We start from the raw sequence: 14,779 nt of genomic DNA, 5'->3' as shown, positions 1-14,779 counted from the left end.
TTTTGATACTTACAATAAACTTGCATTATCTAGTTACTGTTCCAAGTCACCAAAAGCATACATGAATGCAACTTTTAATGGCCTATTTTAAATCTCACGCATCTGAATATACCCCATCTTAACAAGCCTCAAATGAATTCCTATTCACAGGTTATTGTGTGAGCCCAGCCTCCTGTTTTGATACTTACAATAAACTAGCATTATCTAGTTACTTTTCCAAGTCACCAAAAGCATACATGAATGCAACTTTTAACGGCCTATTTTAAATCTCACGCATCTGAATATACCCCATCAGTTTACATGAAGATACATGAAAGAAATCAACCACCACTGTAAAAGAGTGAATGCCTTTTTCAAATAGCAACAAGTATTTGCAGAAGTGACCAGGAGAATCTTATTAGAAGACTGATTAATACACACACACACGGTGTTCATATTCCTGTGCTAATGTTGAAAATGATTTTCTTTTATTTGATCAACATGATATAAAGTAGTTGGCTTATGTGGGCTTTATTATGGGATAACTAGGTCCATAAACTGGAATATGCTGTCAATATGTCTATCAATGATTCTCTGGATCAACACATTATTCAAATGTATTTTTTTCTAAAACATTACACATAAAAATAGCACATGTGTAATCTCTACACTGAGCAAGCATGATTCAGGGAATGTAATCATAAAGCACTTTTTGTCTCCCATTTATATTAATTGGAGTTAGTTAGTTTGTTTGTTTGTTTTCCTGTTTCTGGATTAAAACCCCAGTAATTCTGGTCACTGTTAAGTGACCTGAGTTCCTCCAGTGAGTAATTAAAAGGTTCAGTGTCATTTAATAGTCAAAACTTTGAACTTTTCCCCACTTTTTGACCATCTCTAGATTGGGAAACTTACAGCCAAGGAAAGGAGAATAGTCAGTTTCTTCTCTTTGTGCTTTTACACCTCCTTTCTCAGAGCTTCTGACGCCTCCAGGGTTGCAACAGAGCAAGTGAGAATAGCTAAAGCAGGAGCAAAAGGTTCTCACTGGACAGGAACTCTCAAGAACTGGCATGGTACTCTGACTGTAGCAGGAGTAGTCAGCTGAACTTTCTACTTGTCCAGCTTCATCAGTTCTTTGGAGACCCACACATCCATCCCATGACTGGGGATTTCTCACCTTCCTTTAACATGAGTAATGTACTCTCCTCTACCTCCTTCTTCCTTCTTCCAGGCATCTGACCAGACCTCTAGCTCTGTCTCTGGTAAGTTCTTTTCAGCCATGCAGGAAGCTTGCTTGCTCCTCCCCTGCAATCTCTCTCTTTCTGTTAGTCGTTTCGGGCCGCTATAACAAAGTACCATGGACTGGTTGGCTTATCAACATTATGTCATAATTCTCGAGTCGGGGAATTCTAAGATCATGGCACTGGCAGATTTGGTGTGGTGGCTGATAAGGGCCCTCTCCCTGGTTCACAAAGGATACCTTCTCCCTGTGTCCTCACATGACGGAAGGACTAGAAGTCCTGTGGGGTCTCTTGTATAAAATCTCAGCCCATTCACGAGGGCTCCAGGTTCATGAACTGAGCATCTCCCTCCCAGCAGCCCCACCTCCAAATACCATTACATTGGGCAGTAGGATTTCAACAACATATGAATTCTGGGGCGGGGGGGAGACACAAACATTTAGACCATAGTGATTTCTCTCCCTCTTCCCCTCTCCCTCTCTCCCTGCTTGGATACAGTCCCTAGAAGGAAACTTTGCCATAGGCTACCCCAAACCACCACCTCTTCTTCGGCAATCTTATCCACAACTAGCCAGTCCGTGACTTGTCATTTCGATTTCTTAGGTAGAAAGGCAGACACCCAGTTCTTCCAAGGAGTTCTATTAAATCCCTTTTTCATTGGACTTGAGGCTTCCTCCTAGAGAAAAGACTGGGACTTACAACACCATTAGCAGCTTTCTCCCCAAATCCTCTTTTTCCACTCTCCTAGTTCTCAGCTTCTCTAACCTCTCCTAGGCTACAACAGGGTCATCATCTCAAGGCTTTATACCATCTTTTTCGTTTTTCCTCCGAAGTTCTACATACTGGTCCTAGTAGTAGCAATTGTATTTAAGCCTCAGCTGAAAATGAGACATCAAAATGCTAAAGCATTTTTACAGTATCTGGTTTTGATTTAAGTTGTCACTTATCTAAAATCAGAACTTAGCATAGCCTCTGAGTAACTATAGCTATATAATTTAGTATTTTATATTTGTGTTATAAATCAAAATTTTATTTATAATACTTTCAATATAATCATAATATGAAAAACCTAAATGGTAAGCAAAATGATTTTCAGAATACATAATAAAATTGATGAATTAAACACAGATCTGTTCCTCACCTATTCATGCATTCATTTCCTCCCTTAGAAAAATAATGATTCAATGTCTGCTGGACAATAGTCTAATGATGGGCAAAGCAAGTAGGTCCATTCCTTCATGGAGTCTGCAAACTAATCTATTATAAAAAGAGTATCTTTTATATTGCATAACTGTTAGGATGTTTGGCAAGAACTGACATAGTCTTACAGCACGGGCAGGAATGGAGAACAAATAGAGAAGAAATACAGCAACTGATGAACAAGACAGTAGATCGGTGAGAGCCCAAAACTGATCATAAATTGATGAAAAGGAACAGGAGGTACCCATGATGTACAGAGCCAATGCCAGGATGACTTAGTAAACACAAGAAATCATAATAAGGCATGTGGTTAGCACGACTACTGGGGGAACAGTTGTCTTTGGATGAAGAGTTGTAATTCGAAGAAAGTTATGTAAACATATTTGTACCAAAATATTATTTTTTGATGAAAAAGACCTATTATCTCAGCAAGGAAAAAACTGTGGCTGACAGGACATAATTGTGAATTTGTGCCCAACCACTGAATATTGCTTAGAAGTAAAATTGCCAGTGGTTATATTTTTTAAATATATAGTTTGTTGATTTTTGAGTTTAAGAGAATATAAGCCTTATGGTGATACAACTCCTATTCTGAGGGAAATGATGAATATGTTTACTTAATTATACATTTTCAACATTTTAGAACAGCTGCCTATTCACAAAAAGGACATGTCAGGTTTTAAAATTGTCTACAATGCTGGGAAAAAAAATAAGGCAAAGAAAGCCAAAGGAAGATAAGGAGAGAAAATATGCAGACTAGTTAGTATACAAAAGGCATGCCTGTAAGTTCTTTATGATTTCAATACAAGTTTGACTCTGAACTTACTAAAAGCCAAAGTAAAGAGGGAAGCAGGCTAGGTTATGAGATTCATTGTGTCCATCATTAAAAACTAAACAGTTGCTCAGGAAAAATGAGTTAAATCCATGGATCCTTTTTCAGAAGACACTTTCGTAATGAAATGAATGTCTACCATGAAGTTAGAGTAGACAGAATTTTATGGAATTCTTCTATTTTCTTTCTTTCTCTCTTTCTCTCCCTCTCTCTCTCTCTCTCTCTCTCTCTCTCTCTCTCTCTCTCTCTCTCCCTCCCTCCCTCCCTCCGTCTCTCCCTCTCCCTCTCTCTCTCACATCCCTGTGCTGGTTAGATCTAATTTTTGGACAGACCTCTTGCTTTTCCCCTGCTGCAGGGATCTTAATGTTTTGGGATGAGTTTTCCCAGGCTCTGAGTCAGCAGCCTGCGTGCTGGGTTCAGACAACCAACGGAGCAACTGGTAGGAGGGCAGGAGGAAGGGAGAAGCCATGGTACTTCTTACTCTGTCTTCAGTAGTACCCCCTGGCTGAGATTACATCCCCACTGCTAGCCCAACCCCTGCATTTGTGTATGCAGAAAGTTCCAGCTTCCATCAAGTTACCCCAACTCCCTTTCTCCAGCGTAGGTTTAGTAATGGCTCCATTTTGTTGTTCATCTCTTGGCTACCTCAGTGTCCCCTGACTGGCCTCTCAGTTTTTCATCACTGATGGAATTATTTCCCTACTTTAAATGCACTCTGCTTTAAATATTTAGGGACTTTTCTTTTATGGTTGGCTCCTGACTGATACAATCACTCATTATAAGACAATGCTATATCTTTCACTCAATTCACTGTAAGTAATTTTACATTGAGAAATACCATGGAAATTGTTAGTATCTGCATATGACACATCCAGAGACGCTTATGCAACAGTAAATAGCAGACATAGAAGGGTGTAGAAAACAAATTCCCACAAGTCATTCAGATGTGATATTCAGAAAGAGAATTATAATTTGCCAACGTCAATACATGTGATATTTCAGCACACAGATTAAATGATGCATCTTCAGTGGGCATGCTCCCTAGAAGATCCCTAGAAATGCACGTGCCAACATCTTGATGGTAATAAGTCAGTGTAACCCAGAAGGAATATCCTTATGACCTAGTATCCTTCTCTCTCATCTACCTACAATCAACAAACATGATTCACCTAGGATTATGCTTTATTGCCAGGTATGGAAGACATATGTGGAGGCTAATATCTAATCTTCCTCTTCCAGTTCCTCACTTCTCTAAATATGTTAACTAGGGAACCCTTTACAATTAAACATATATGCTAATGATATATCAAGCAACAAAATTTAAGTTACCCAATAGCTATATGACATGAGTGGAGCTTTTCCCAAGAATTCAGAATTATTAAGGCCTGATAAAAAATATTTTCTTATCATTTAACTTATTAACAACACATTCTGGCTAGAGAGGTCATATGCAAACTTACCTTAAAGAGAGAGGTGACCTTTTAGAATTGCCTGATATATGGAACGCAATGTGTTTCAATAAAAATACTCAACTGGGAAACTCAGTGATGCAGGGGACCAAATACGAGCAGTGCTTGTCTTACCTCTGTCAGTTATTTCAGTCCATAAAGCAAGTTTATTTTATTCTGATGTCATTAAAAATTTCAATCTTATGGCTAATGCCCTAGTTTTTATTACACACACATCCAGCAATCTTTGCATCCCAATTTGGCTTACCTGGGCTTTCCCAACAGGGAGAAAATACACTGGCTGGAGTCTATTAGTCTCCACAGTAGTTACGGTTCTTATTATCAACTATTAAAGCAGCACCATAAATTTGCATTACAGTATCGTAAATCTGAAAACGTGCACCCCCTCTGTGAAGGGGTTGCTGGTAAGTTATGTTTCTCAGCTTGTAAGACTAACCTTAAACAATAGAAAAATCACAGTATGATATTCCCTGTAAGACGTCTTTCCCAGAATATGCAGCCCACCAACATCCATTTCTTGCATACCTACCTGAAAGACTTCCTAATATCTTCTGCTTGGATTGTCTTGAGAATCTCTTGGTGTAACTGAAGATCAAGTGTTCCTGAAGACGTAGCATTTGAAGAGCAGTTTTTATGTGTGTAATAGCCTATCAAAATTCCAGAAATAAATAAAATGCTTGCTGTGCAAAATAGTTTTAAAAGGCGGCAAAAGTTGCAGGGGTTGCTCTTTGGTGCAGATCTTGTATAATGGGTCACATAGTCAGACTCTTCTTGAAGTCGCTGAAACCTTCCTTTGGGTGAAGTTGCTGGTTGAATGGGATCAAGACTGAGGTCCGCAGTCTCTGAATTCTCCAGGTTCTGATTCTCAGCACTATCTAGCTGGAACTGGTCAAAACCAGGCTCCTCCAGTTCCTTTTCCATGTCCCACTCTAAGTCAAGGGCAGTGGCTTGGAGGTCATCATTGTCTATGTACTGTGAATGTCCTGGAGCTCTTCGATCTGCATTGACCTTCTGATAGGCCATCTTTTTACCTGTGAAAATAAGAGCAGTATATTTTCTGAAAATAAATCAACAAAGAAAACCTCCAAGGTGAAAACAAAACAGTAATCTATATTAGCTGTTCATAAAATTTTAGTGATTTCAATCAGGGGAAATACTTCATTCCTATAGAAAATCATATATTAATTATTTAATCTTATGTTTTGCTGTTGATGTTTACTATAGAAAAAAAGACAAACAATAAATAAAAGTAGAAGGCACCTGATGCAAAAGCTATGAGAAGACATAAAATACACACACACAAACACGCACTATTCTTTTGAAGCTCAGGAGAATTAAAGTCACAAATGCACAACTGCATTAAAGACAATGTATTACAATGAAAGCCAAGTTTAAGCTTATACATTTTCAAAATCACTTTTAAGAAAAACTGAGGACAGAAGCAATAAAGTGTGATTTGTTAAGTTAAGGGGGGAAAAAAAAGACCCTGGGATCAGTTACATCACCAGAGCTAATTTTAAAAACACAAATTCAGGGTAAGAATGAGGACAACAAAATTAAGTAGCACCTCTATAGAAATCCAAGAAGCAAAATATGGTGTATTGCCTAGTCACGAGTTATCAGAATGACTGGAAAACTTTAAGGCTACCATAGAAAGCCAACATGTTTTATGGAATTAGTGACATGAATTGGCCTGGCTCGCTGAACTTTAAATAAAAGTCTGGGATGGCATCCATCCAAAGAGGGAAGCCTTTTGCCAGGATAGGAGAGTTTAGTTTCATAACCTTGCTACTGAGTGGCAGATGGAGGCTTTTCTCCCCTACACAGTTTTGGATGACAGTTTGTTGTATCCTGCAGAGCAGTATTAGGAAAACTGGACTAATTAACTACAAGTGGTCTTCGGTCTGTATTCAGTAACACACTGGTGTATTGTAGTTGCACATCAGGAGTATTTATACTTAAATTTTCTGTGTATTAGATTTGTCATCCCAGCTGGATTCTAAGGTCCCTCACTACGTTTTACGATTTTTCTATGGACCCCACTGTGGTGAGTGAAAAACAGAGCTCAGCTGACAACTGATTTGCTAAGTGTCTTAGGGCGGGTTGTTAACAAGTGAACTCTAATGAAAAATATACAAACAAAGACTTCATGAAAGGGAGTGGCATTATGTACAGAATTATGGGTATATACAATTCCAATCCTGGCTGACAGAGGTCCATATAAATTAAAATGCCCTGAATGTTTAAGAGAGTTCAAGTACAATTAAATATTAAACTTTACAAAATAAAAATTCTAATTCCGACTAGATTTCTCATCTGCTACGATACCATTTTTGATTTATTCTTGTCCAGAGCTGAATCAATAAAGATGAGTACCTAATACGTATCAGGTATGGGGATAGGCAATGAAAACAAAGATGAACGGGTCCCTATTCCTCAAGTAGGGAATGATTCAATAAGAGAGACAGACATTTGAACAAACAAGTATGTCACAAAATATGCAAAGCACAAGGGAGACTCAGGGGTGACAGATTCTAGCAGAGAATATGGGAAATAATTCCCCACCCAAAGTTATTTCTGAGGTACTTCTGGAGAGAGAGGAGGAGTTAAACTAGGACACACCAGGGGTGTGAGAGGAGAACAGCCAGGCAGGAGAAAATGTATAAGCACACAGAGGAATACAAGTGCACGGTGCATGGTACGTGGACCATTTGAAAAACCCAGACTGGTTTGCGAACCAGAGTTGGAGAAAAAGCTAGGAAAGGGTGACCGTAAGCAAAAGGCTTAACTTCTTTGCAACACAGGGTCTTCATTTGTGATATGGGCATGGTGATAATATAAACATCATAGTGCTGTCACTAGGAATAATTGAGACAGTGATCCTAAAACATCCATTGAGTGTCATGTAGGCTATATAGGTTTGAAGGGATATTTCTGGTATTAGAGGAGAGAGGATTGTCAAGGATTGTTGGAAGAAATAAAATGAATTAAATATTGCAGAAGAAATTATATAATTCTGCAGGACATTGTGGAGAAGGGGAGCAGGTTGCATAATACACACACACGTACACTCACACACACTTGTATGATAAGTTTTTGCTTGTTTTTTTCGTTTTTGTTTTTTTTTTTTTTTTACAGTTAGTCTGTATGTAGAGACTAAAATATTGTTAAAAAGTACCACATGACATAGCAACTCTTACCATGCAGATACTAGTTGGTACTATGTATTAGAACAGCCTCAGGAGTGACTCTGCAGACCCCTTTCGTCCCTCCCTCTTTTCCTTCCTCTTTTCCTCTCCCTTTTTTCTGCTTGGCCTGGTTTCCATGATGATTCAAGAATGTGCATTATTTTGAATTCTGTCTTTGGTCACATCAAGACAAGCAGAGAAAAGGAGTGATATATGGAGTCAGTGATAATTATTCAGACAGGTTAGGAGATGGTCGATTAACTGATAGAAGAAGAAGACTTTAAATCATACTTGGTTAAAACAACAACAAAAATAGTACAAGACAATACTAGAGAACAGGAAAAACCTGAAGGTAGTAGAAATAAAGTAACCTTTCAAATCCATGATTCTAACCTCTCTCATATTACAGAAGAGGAAGCTGAGGTCCAAAGTTGAGTCATTCTTTAGGCTGAGAAAAGTGATGTTTGGGGACACACAAGGTGATGTGTGGTTTTATAAAAAGATGAGATTAATAAGTTAATCGTAACTTAATAAGTTGTGGGGTTAAATACCCCACAATCCATTTTTTTTAATGTACATTGCAAAATACTGCAATATCTTGGCAGTAGTCAATTTTTTTTCTTGTTTGGCTTAAATATCAACCAATTCCTATCTTGACATGATATTATGATATTTACTTCTCTAACTGTTCAGTTTATGCATTATTGATTTACTTAGACACTATCTCAACATAGTTTTCTAGACTTTTTCCTCCCATTTTAATGACTCAGAGTCTCTCTAAAGGTTTTGGGTTTTTTCTGTTTTTTGTTTTAAATTGAATTGTAGAGTGTGTTTTATGCTCAAGAAAGACTTGGCACACAGGAGTTACTACAGAAATCTGAAATCTCTAATTCTGACCTCTAATACAAACATTCAAAGTCATTTCTCTACAAATCATTTACAAACCAACTGCAGTGATGAGGAAGAGTTTTCATTTCTAGCCTGACAATAGGTATTCCATCATCTGTACATCAGCAATTTAACGCTTTTCAAACATCAGACAGAGCCATCAATTAGAATGTAATGTAGATACAGATATTAACTCCTCACCATGATGGATGTCTGCCTGACACGCTTACTACCACTTTTGGACTCATTACACATTTATAAATTTACACTAAATTCTATCTTCTAGGAGAGCAGTATCTGGGTAGATCAAGCCACTTGATGTAAAAAAAAAAAAAAAAAAAAACCCCAAAGGATTTTAGGAAAAATTCCAAGAAAATAAGTATGTGATGACATCTATAATGAAGCATTTAACCACTTATTTGATAAATTTATATTAGAAATCCATTAGAAATTCATTTCTTTAAAATTATCTTGCCTTAAGGAAAATAGTGTAGCTTTTTACAAAAATATAAACCTCAGCCCTGACAGTTTTGTTTCACTTAAGGTATTTAAAATGAACTCCTCAAAAATTAAACTGAGTAACAAACTATTAAATAAAACTAATAACATATTTAAAGTAAGCACCGATTATTTCATTTGTCCCACAAAGAATGTAGCTTTCTTTAAAAACTACTCCCCATGAGGTCAAGTAAAGGAAATACCACACTTTTTTCAAGAGAACTTTCAAATTCCCACAACGGAAATTTTATATTATAAAAAGAAATCTTCAGCGAAATCAGCATGTCTTAGGTACGATTGCATAATTATGCCAAACTTCATATATTTTCTGTAACTGATGTACATGATTCATTTAATTTATATTGTCATATTATTTATAGCTACCCTATATGAGTAATTTAAAAAATACATGTAGTAGATTTTGGAATCTACCACATGAATGTTTCCCTCAAAAATATGTACTTAGGTGTAGACCAGTCATAGAAACTTGCTACATTTCTTAAAACAGAAATATTTGTAGCATCCGTACATTCTATATTATACTTATTTTTATAAAATGCAATTTTTATGAAAAGTACAATACATTCCCCATGTTTTCAACATATCTTATTTGCTTAGGTGAGATCCTTTCCCACCCAGGCCCACAATGAAGGCTAAATTGTTATTAAAATTCAATATACTCAAAAGTTTATCATTTATATACACTTATTCTTTTCTAAGGAAAAGAAAGCAAATACAAGATGAACTAAAAGGTATTTCTTCTATACTATGACAAGCTTAGATCAATAAAAAATGAAGTTGTATTTTTACTAAGCATATGGGTAGTTTAAAATAAATTGATGCTTCCGAATGCTTTGTTTCACACATTTTTACTTGCTGAAACTAAGTAAATTATGTAGAAATAAAAGATGAATACAGAAATAGGCTGAAATTTCAACATATAAAATACAGTCTCTGGATGCTGCAAATCTAACAACACAACAGCTGGCAAATATTTTAGATGATAAATACATGTTAAACAAAAGTTTCATTTTAATAAGTTATATATTACAAATGTCACTTAGAAATATGATTATGACACGTTATCTTGCTCAGCAATCACAATGAGGGAATTTATTACATGAATGCCCTGACCTTATTGATCTCTAAATTAGCAGACTCTATAGTCAGACTACCTGGTTCAAGTCCTAGCTCTGCTATGTAATTTAGACCAGTCACTTAATCTTTTTATGCTTAAATCCCTTATTTGTACAGTGGAAATAATAAGAGCACTGTATTTGCAGCATTACCATGAGTAAATGATACAAATTATTAAAGATGCTTATAACAAGGTCTAACATGGTGTAAGTGATCCACTAACAAAGCACCACCCCAGAAATTCTATAGAGTTTAGGAAAATAGAAGGATTTGGCACTTACAATTTTAAAATACAGACTTAACGAAATTAAATTATGACCGGAGGGCTTAAGTTTCAATAACAAGAACCTGGAGATAATGAGAGACGGAGCAGCGCGCTCAAGCACTTCTGAAGGGGAAGCATCTGTTCGTCATTAGCTGTGGTTCAGATAGATAGGAAAGAAGTGTGGCTAATATGTACATAAAAGTCATTATTACATTTTACTTGCAACCACCAATTCTATATCTTGTTATTATAGAGTTTTCTTTTCAGTCAATTTACAAAAACAACAGAGCTTTTCCATAATGCTCAAGAATTCAGTTTAACAGTTCCAGGAATTAGTGATAATTAATCATGAACATGGGTTATGTATGTTTTTGGTAGAACACCATGTTTGTCGTAGGTGGTTGACTTGATCCACTGACTATGATGATACCGATAGCATTTTAACTCAACCAGTATAAAAGACTGTATAGATCTTATTAGAACTACGAACACATCTAAAGCCTTTTCTACTTGTAAAAGTTATTTTACAAGTAAAATAAATAAATGAGTCTGGCAGATTAACTTGAAAACATAAGGCATAATCTCAATTTCCGATGACAGCTCTATGATTGAATCTTTATCGTACAATGGGGAAAAAAATATATTCATATAATGTTTCCTGAAGCTTTGAATATCAAATCATTTGCTGGTTGGAGCAGATTGATTTGAGGCAAAGGCATTTCTTAGAAATGTCAGTGCATCATCAAAAGGTATTCATTATGCACCTTCGTGCAGCATTACTTTAGATGCTGCACCAGTGAACCAGGAGGGCCCAGAGGGATTTTTAAATTTAAGTTTAAGGATATTCCTTATAGGCTGAAAACACTTGACATAAATTTTTCAGTATGAACCTAGTTTGTACAAATAAAGCCCATATTTGTGGAATAAATTTTTGTTGTTGAAAGCTTTAACGGTCTCAGCTTGAGAGCAGGGCCAAAGATAAAACTATAAAAAGAGTAATTCAGAAGACTGTTCTCTGACTTAATTTTTCAGTATAATGAGATTATTTTTCCCATCTAGTTTTGTGAAATGGCCTCAGCCATTGTTACAGTGTCTGGAAAGGTGGTTAAGGATGCCTTATTGCAAATTTGTATATTAACTGCATAAAAGAAATGACAATAATTATTCATTGTTCATGCTTCACTAGCTGAATAAAGAGTCTATAAAGTAAGGGGGAGTTATTATCTGTGCTTTATTTTTAGAAAAAAAAAAATTAGGCCAAGCCTACCCTGAAACAGGTAAGAGCACACTCAGTTTAGGCAGAGCAGATCATTAAGCTGGAGAGTATAAAATTAAAACTTAACTCTGAGGCCTGAGTTACCTTGATCTCTAAATGACATGTAAAAGGTGTGCTTCTAAGATGCCAAATTAATGAGCTTTAAATTGCAAAATGAAGTCAAAACCATCTGAGGGAAAATTACTTGATGAAATCCAGCAGGTTTGTGTAAATGTGTTTTATATCGCTTGCATACGTATGACCACCTGCCAGTTCCCTGAGTGGGCCTGCCTTTCTTTGGGTACCTGTATGTAACAGCAATTTGTGTAACACACTCTAACTGAATGGTTAGTTGGGCCCACCTGAGAGCTCCTGTACTTACAGTAAGGTTTTCCAATATTAGAATGATATAATTCAATATAGAACTTGGCAAAGAGAAGAATTAATTTAAATGACCTGAGTGCATTCTATGGGTTACTTGAACAGGTGGATACTCTATATAATACTAAATGTTCGAACTATCATGGGAGTTTCAATTTCCACTAACATCACAAAACTCTATCTAGGGATGTGTAAACAGTTCTATGACTCCTTTCCTGGTCCTCTTAGTGTCTGATTTCCCTCTAGATTCTAAAGTGTCTTCTTTTTTTTCTTCCTGGTCATCATTTCCATTTATAGTAAAGTATTTAGAGTATTTATTTACTTCTACAGAATTTACATTCTTTTACCCTTCAGAATATGGATGTGGCTTACATTAGATATGCACATACATGAGATAAATGACACCACAAACCATAAAATAAAGAAGAGTAGAGGGAAAAAAACTCCGATAGTCTGACTAAGGAAAGCCACTGAAATTGAGTTTTACTGTAGTTAAGCTTCACTGCAGTCAGGGTGCAGAAGGGCATCTGTGGGGTCTTCTGAGGCTCACTCAGCCTTCCCCTAATTTCACTTGGTAATCACAAGGCTGTCAGTCTTAGCTGAAGAGTTTATTTTTTTTTTTCTGAGTTATCTCTTTTTGTAGTTGCCAATTTCCATGTTGGTAAGCTATCAGCATTTTTCTCTATCTAGTCAGAGAAATCCGTGTGTCTCCTTTTTATCTTTTACTCCTGGATTTGGATATACAACCATGCCCATGTTATGGTATCCAAAATCATATGCTAATAGATGATTTATTGGGCCCTTAAAATGATCCAGGACTTACTAGAAGGTTAGCACTTTACATACATACTGTCGTTTAATTAAACAATCCTATGTGATAAGTACTATTACTATCCCCATTTTACAGATGAGGTATCTGAGACTGAGGGATTAAGTCATTTCCCCAAGTTCTCACAGCTATTAAAGTACAAGCAGCTGGAGTATCACACCCGACCTGTCAAATTCCCAAACCTGCTCTTTTTAAATATTACAACATTCAGACTCTCTGAAAGTTCCCAAAGTTGGTATGATGTTAACAACTCCAGAGATCTGAGGGGTTTATTTGTCCCTGGTTTGTCACCAGTATGACTACAAACACCAGGAGTCTCGATGTCCATTAAATCTGAATGATCCTGCCTTGATCTTTAGATCCCCGGGGGCTGCTCAGACTCCAGGACCTAAAAGATCTCTGTGGTTTGCTCTCGACAGTGCCCTAGCAGACACTGATGTTTCCTGGCCCTGTAGTTTGTAAATAAGGGAGAACTGCTTCCAAGTCCATTGCTCTGAGCAAAACAACTGTGCTTAGAACTTGAAAGCTACAGTTCACATTCAACCTGCCACTGTCCTGTTTTCAGACATTCAAAACCTTTGTTCCACCCTTACTACGTGTGGTTTACATGGGCCTAAGAGGGCTTCGAGAGTGTCAAGAGTTAAAATGTCAATACAGTCACTGCTCCGCTCCGAGAGCTGTCTGCCAAGAGGAGACTCTTAGCTTGATAGATACACAGCAATTTTCCATCCTTTCAGCCAACGTGAATAATCTTAACTTGCTGCTTTTTGACTATGGCTCTTGGATTTCTGGGAACAGACAGATGAAGCTTTTACCTACATAATACCACTACGCACTCTATTTTTCAGTTTTTTCAAAGGTGCTTCATTGGCTTACTTTTTAAATATCTTTACTCTTCAAAAAGTATCAACAGGTTTCTACAAACTGTAAGTGCTTTATTTTAAAACACAGATCCCTATGTTTCCTAAAATCATAACACAGAAAGCCTATTCGATGCCCAGGTTGGTAATTCAATGCACCCAGAATCTGTGCTTTTCATTTTCTGAAATGGTTCTTTTCATACTTGCTCCTTTAGGGTGTTATTAGGAAAAAGTGTTAATATATCATGATACTGTGGTTAACTGGTGGGAAAGGAAACATCCCAGAAAAGCACATGGGTAGAGAATATTTATGTTCACTTAAAATTCAGTTACTAAGAAAATATGTATCATATGAACTGTCCCAAATCTTTATTGGGTAAATTCTGAAAAACTATTCTTCAAATAAAGATCCAAGAGCAAAATCCCGATGTAAAAATTTTAGTATTCAGCTTATAGAAACTGTTAGACCATGGAGTTAAGAAAATTAAAATTGGGGATTTAACCCAAAATACGATAGGAATAGAGTGCAGTTAACAGCATGGTATGCTCCTTATAAGACAAAGATCTTATATATTAATTCACTTTACCTTAGGACTAAAAATGAATTTAAGTGAATTATTGTTTCTGCACAAGTAGTAGGAATATATTAATGGTAAGAAAACTAAGAATTATGAAGTTTTCAATTGACAACTGATGGCAGAGTCAAAATTGAAATGCTTTTTAAGAATTTCTCTAAAAGCTTTTGCACAGCAAAGGAAAC

General features: G+C 36.5%; 1 protein-coding gene across 1 annotated transcript in view; it reads right to left on the bottom strand.

Annotated features, from left to right (window-relative positions):
* The window catches only part of NAALADL2 (N-acetylated alpha-linked acidic dipeptidase like 2), a 792,831-nt gene extending 779,344 nt beyond the window's left edge, over positions 1-13,487 (bottom strand). Inside the window, 3 exon segments of the mRNA XM_024755137.1 lie at positions 5,248-5,751; positions 6,571-6,622; positions 13,325-13,487. Coding sequence (XP_024610905.1) covers positions 5,248-5,751; positions 6,571-6,622; positions 13,325-13,487 — 719 coding nt within the window.
* Between the last annotated feature and the right edge of the window lie 1,292 nt (positions 13,488-14,779).

This window comes from Neophocaena asiaeorientalis, unplaced genomic scaffold, assembly GCF_003031525.2.
Source record: "Neophocaena asiaeorientalis asiaeorientalis breed wild unplaced genomic scaffold, Neophocaena_asiaeorientalis_V1.1 scaffold188, whole genome shotgun sequence".
Taxonomy (NCBI): domain Eukaryota; kingdom Metazoa; phylum Chordata; class Mammalia; order Artiodactyla; family Phocoenidae; genus Neophocaena; species Neophocaena asiaeorientalis.
The sequence above is the reverse complement of the archived record's forward strand: the minus strand, read 5'-3'. Positions and strand labels throughout refer to the sequence as shown.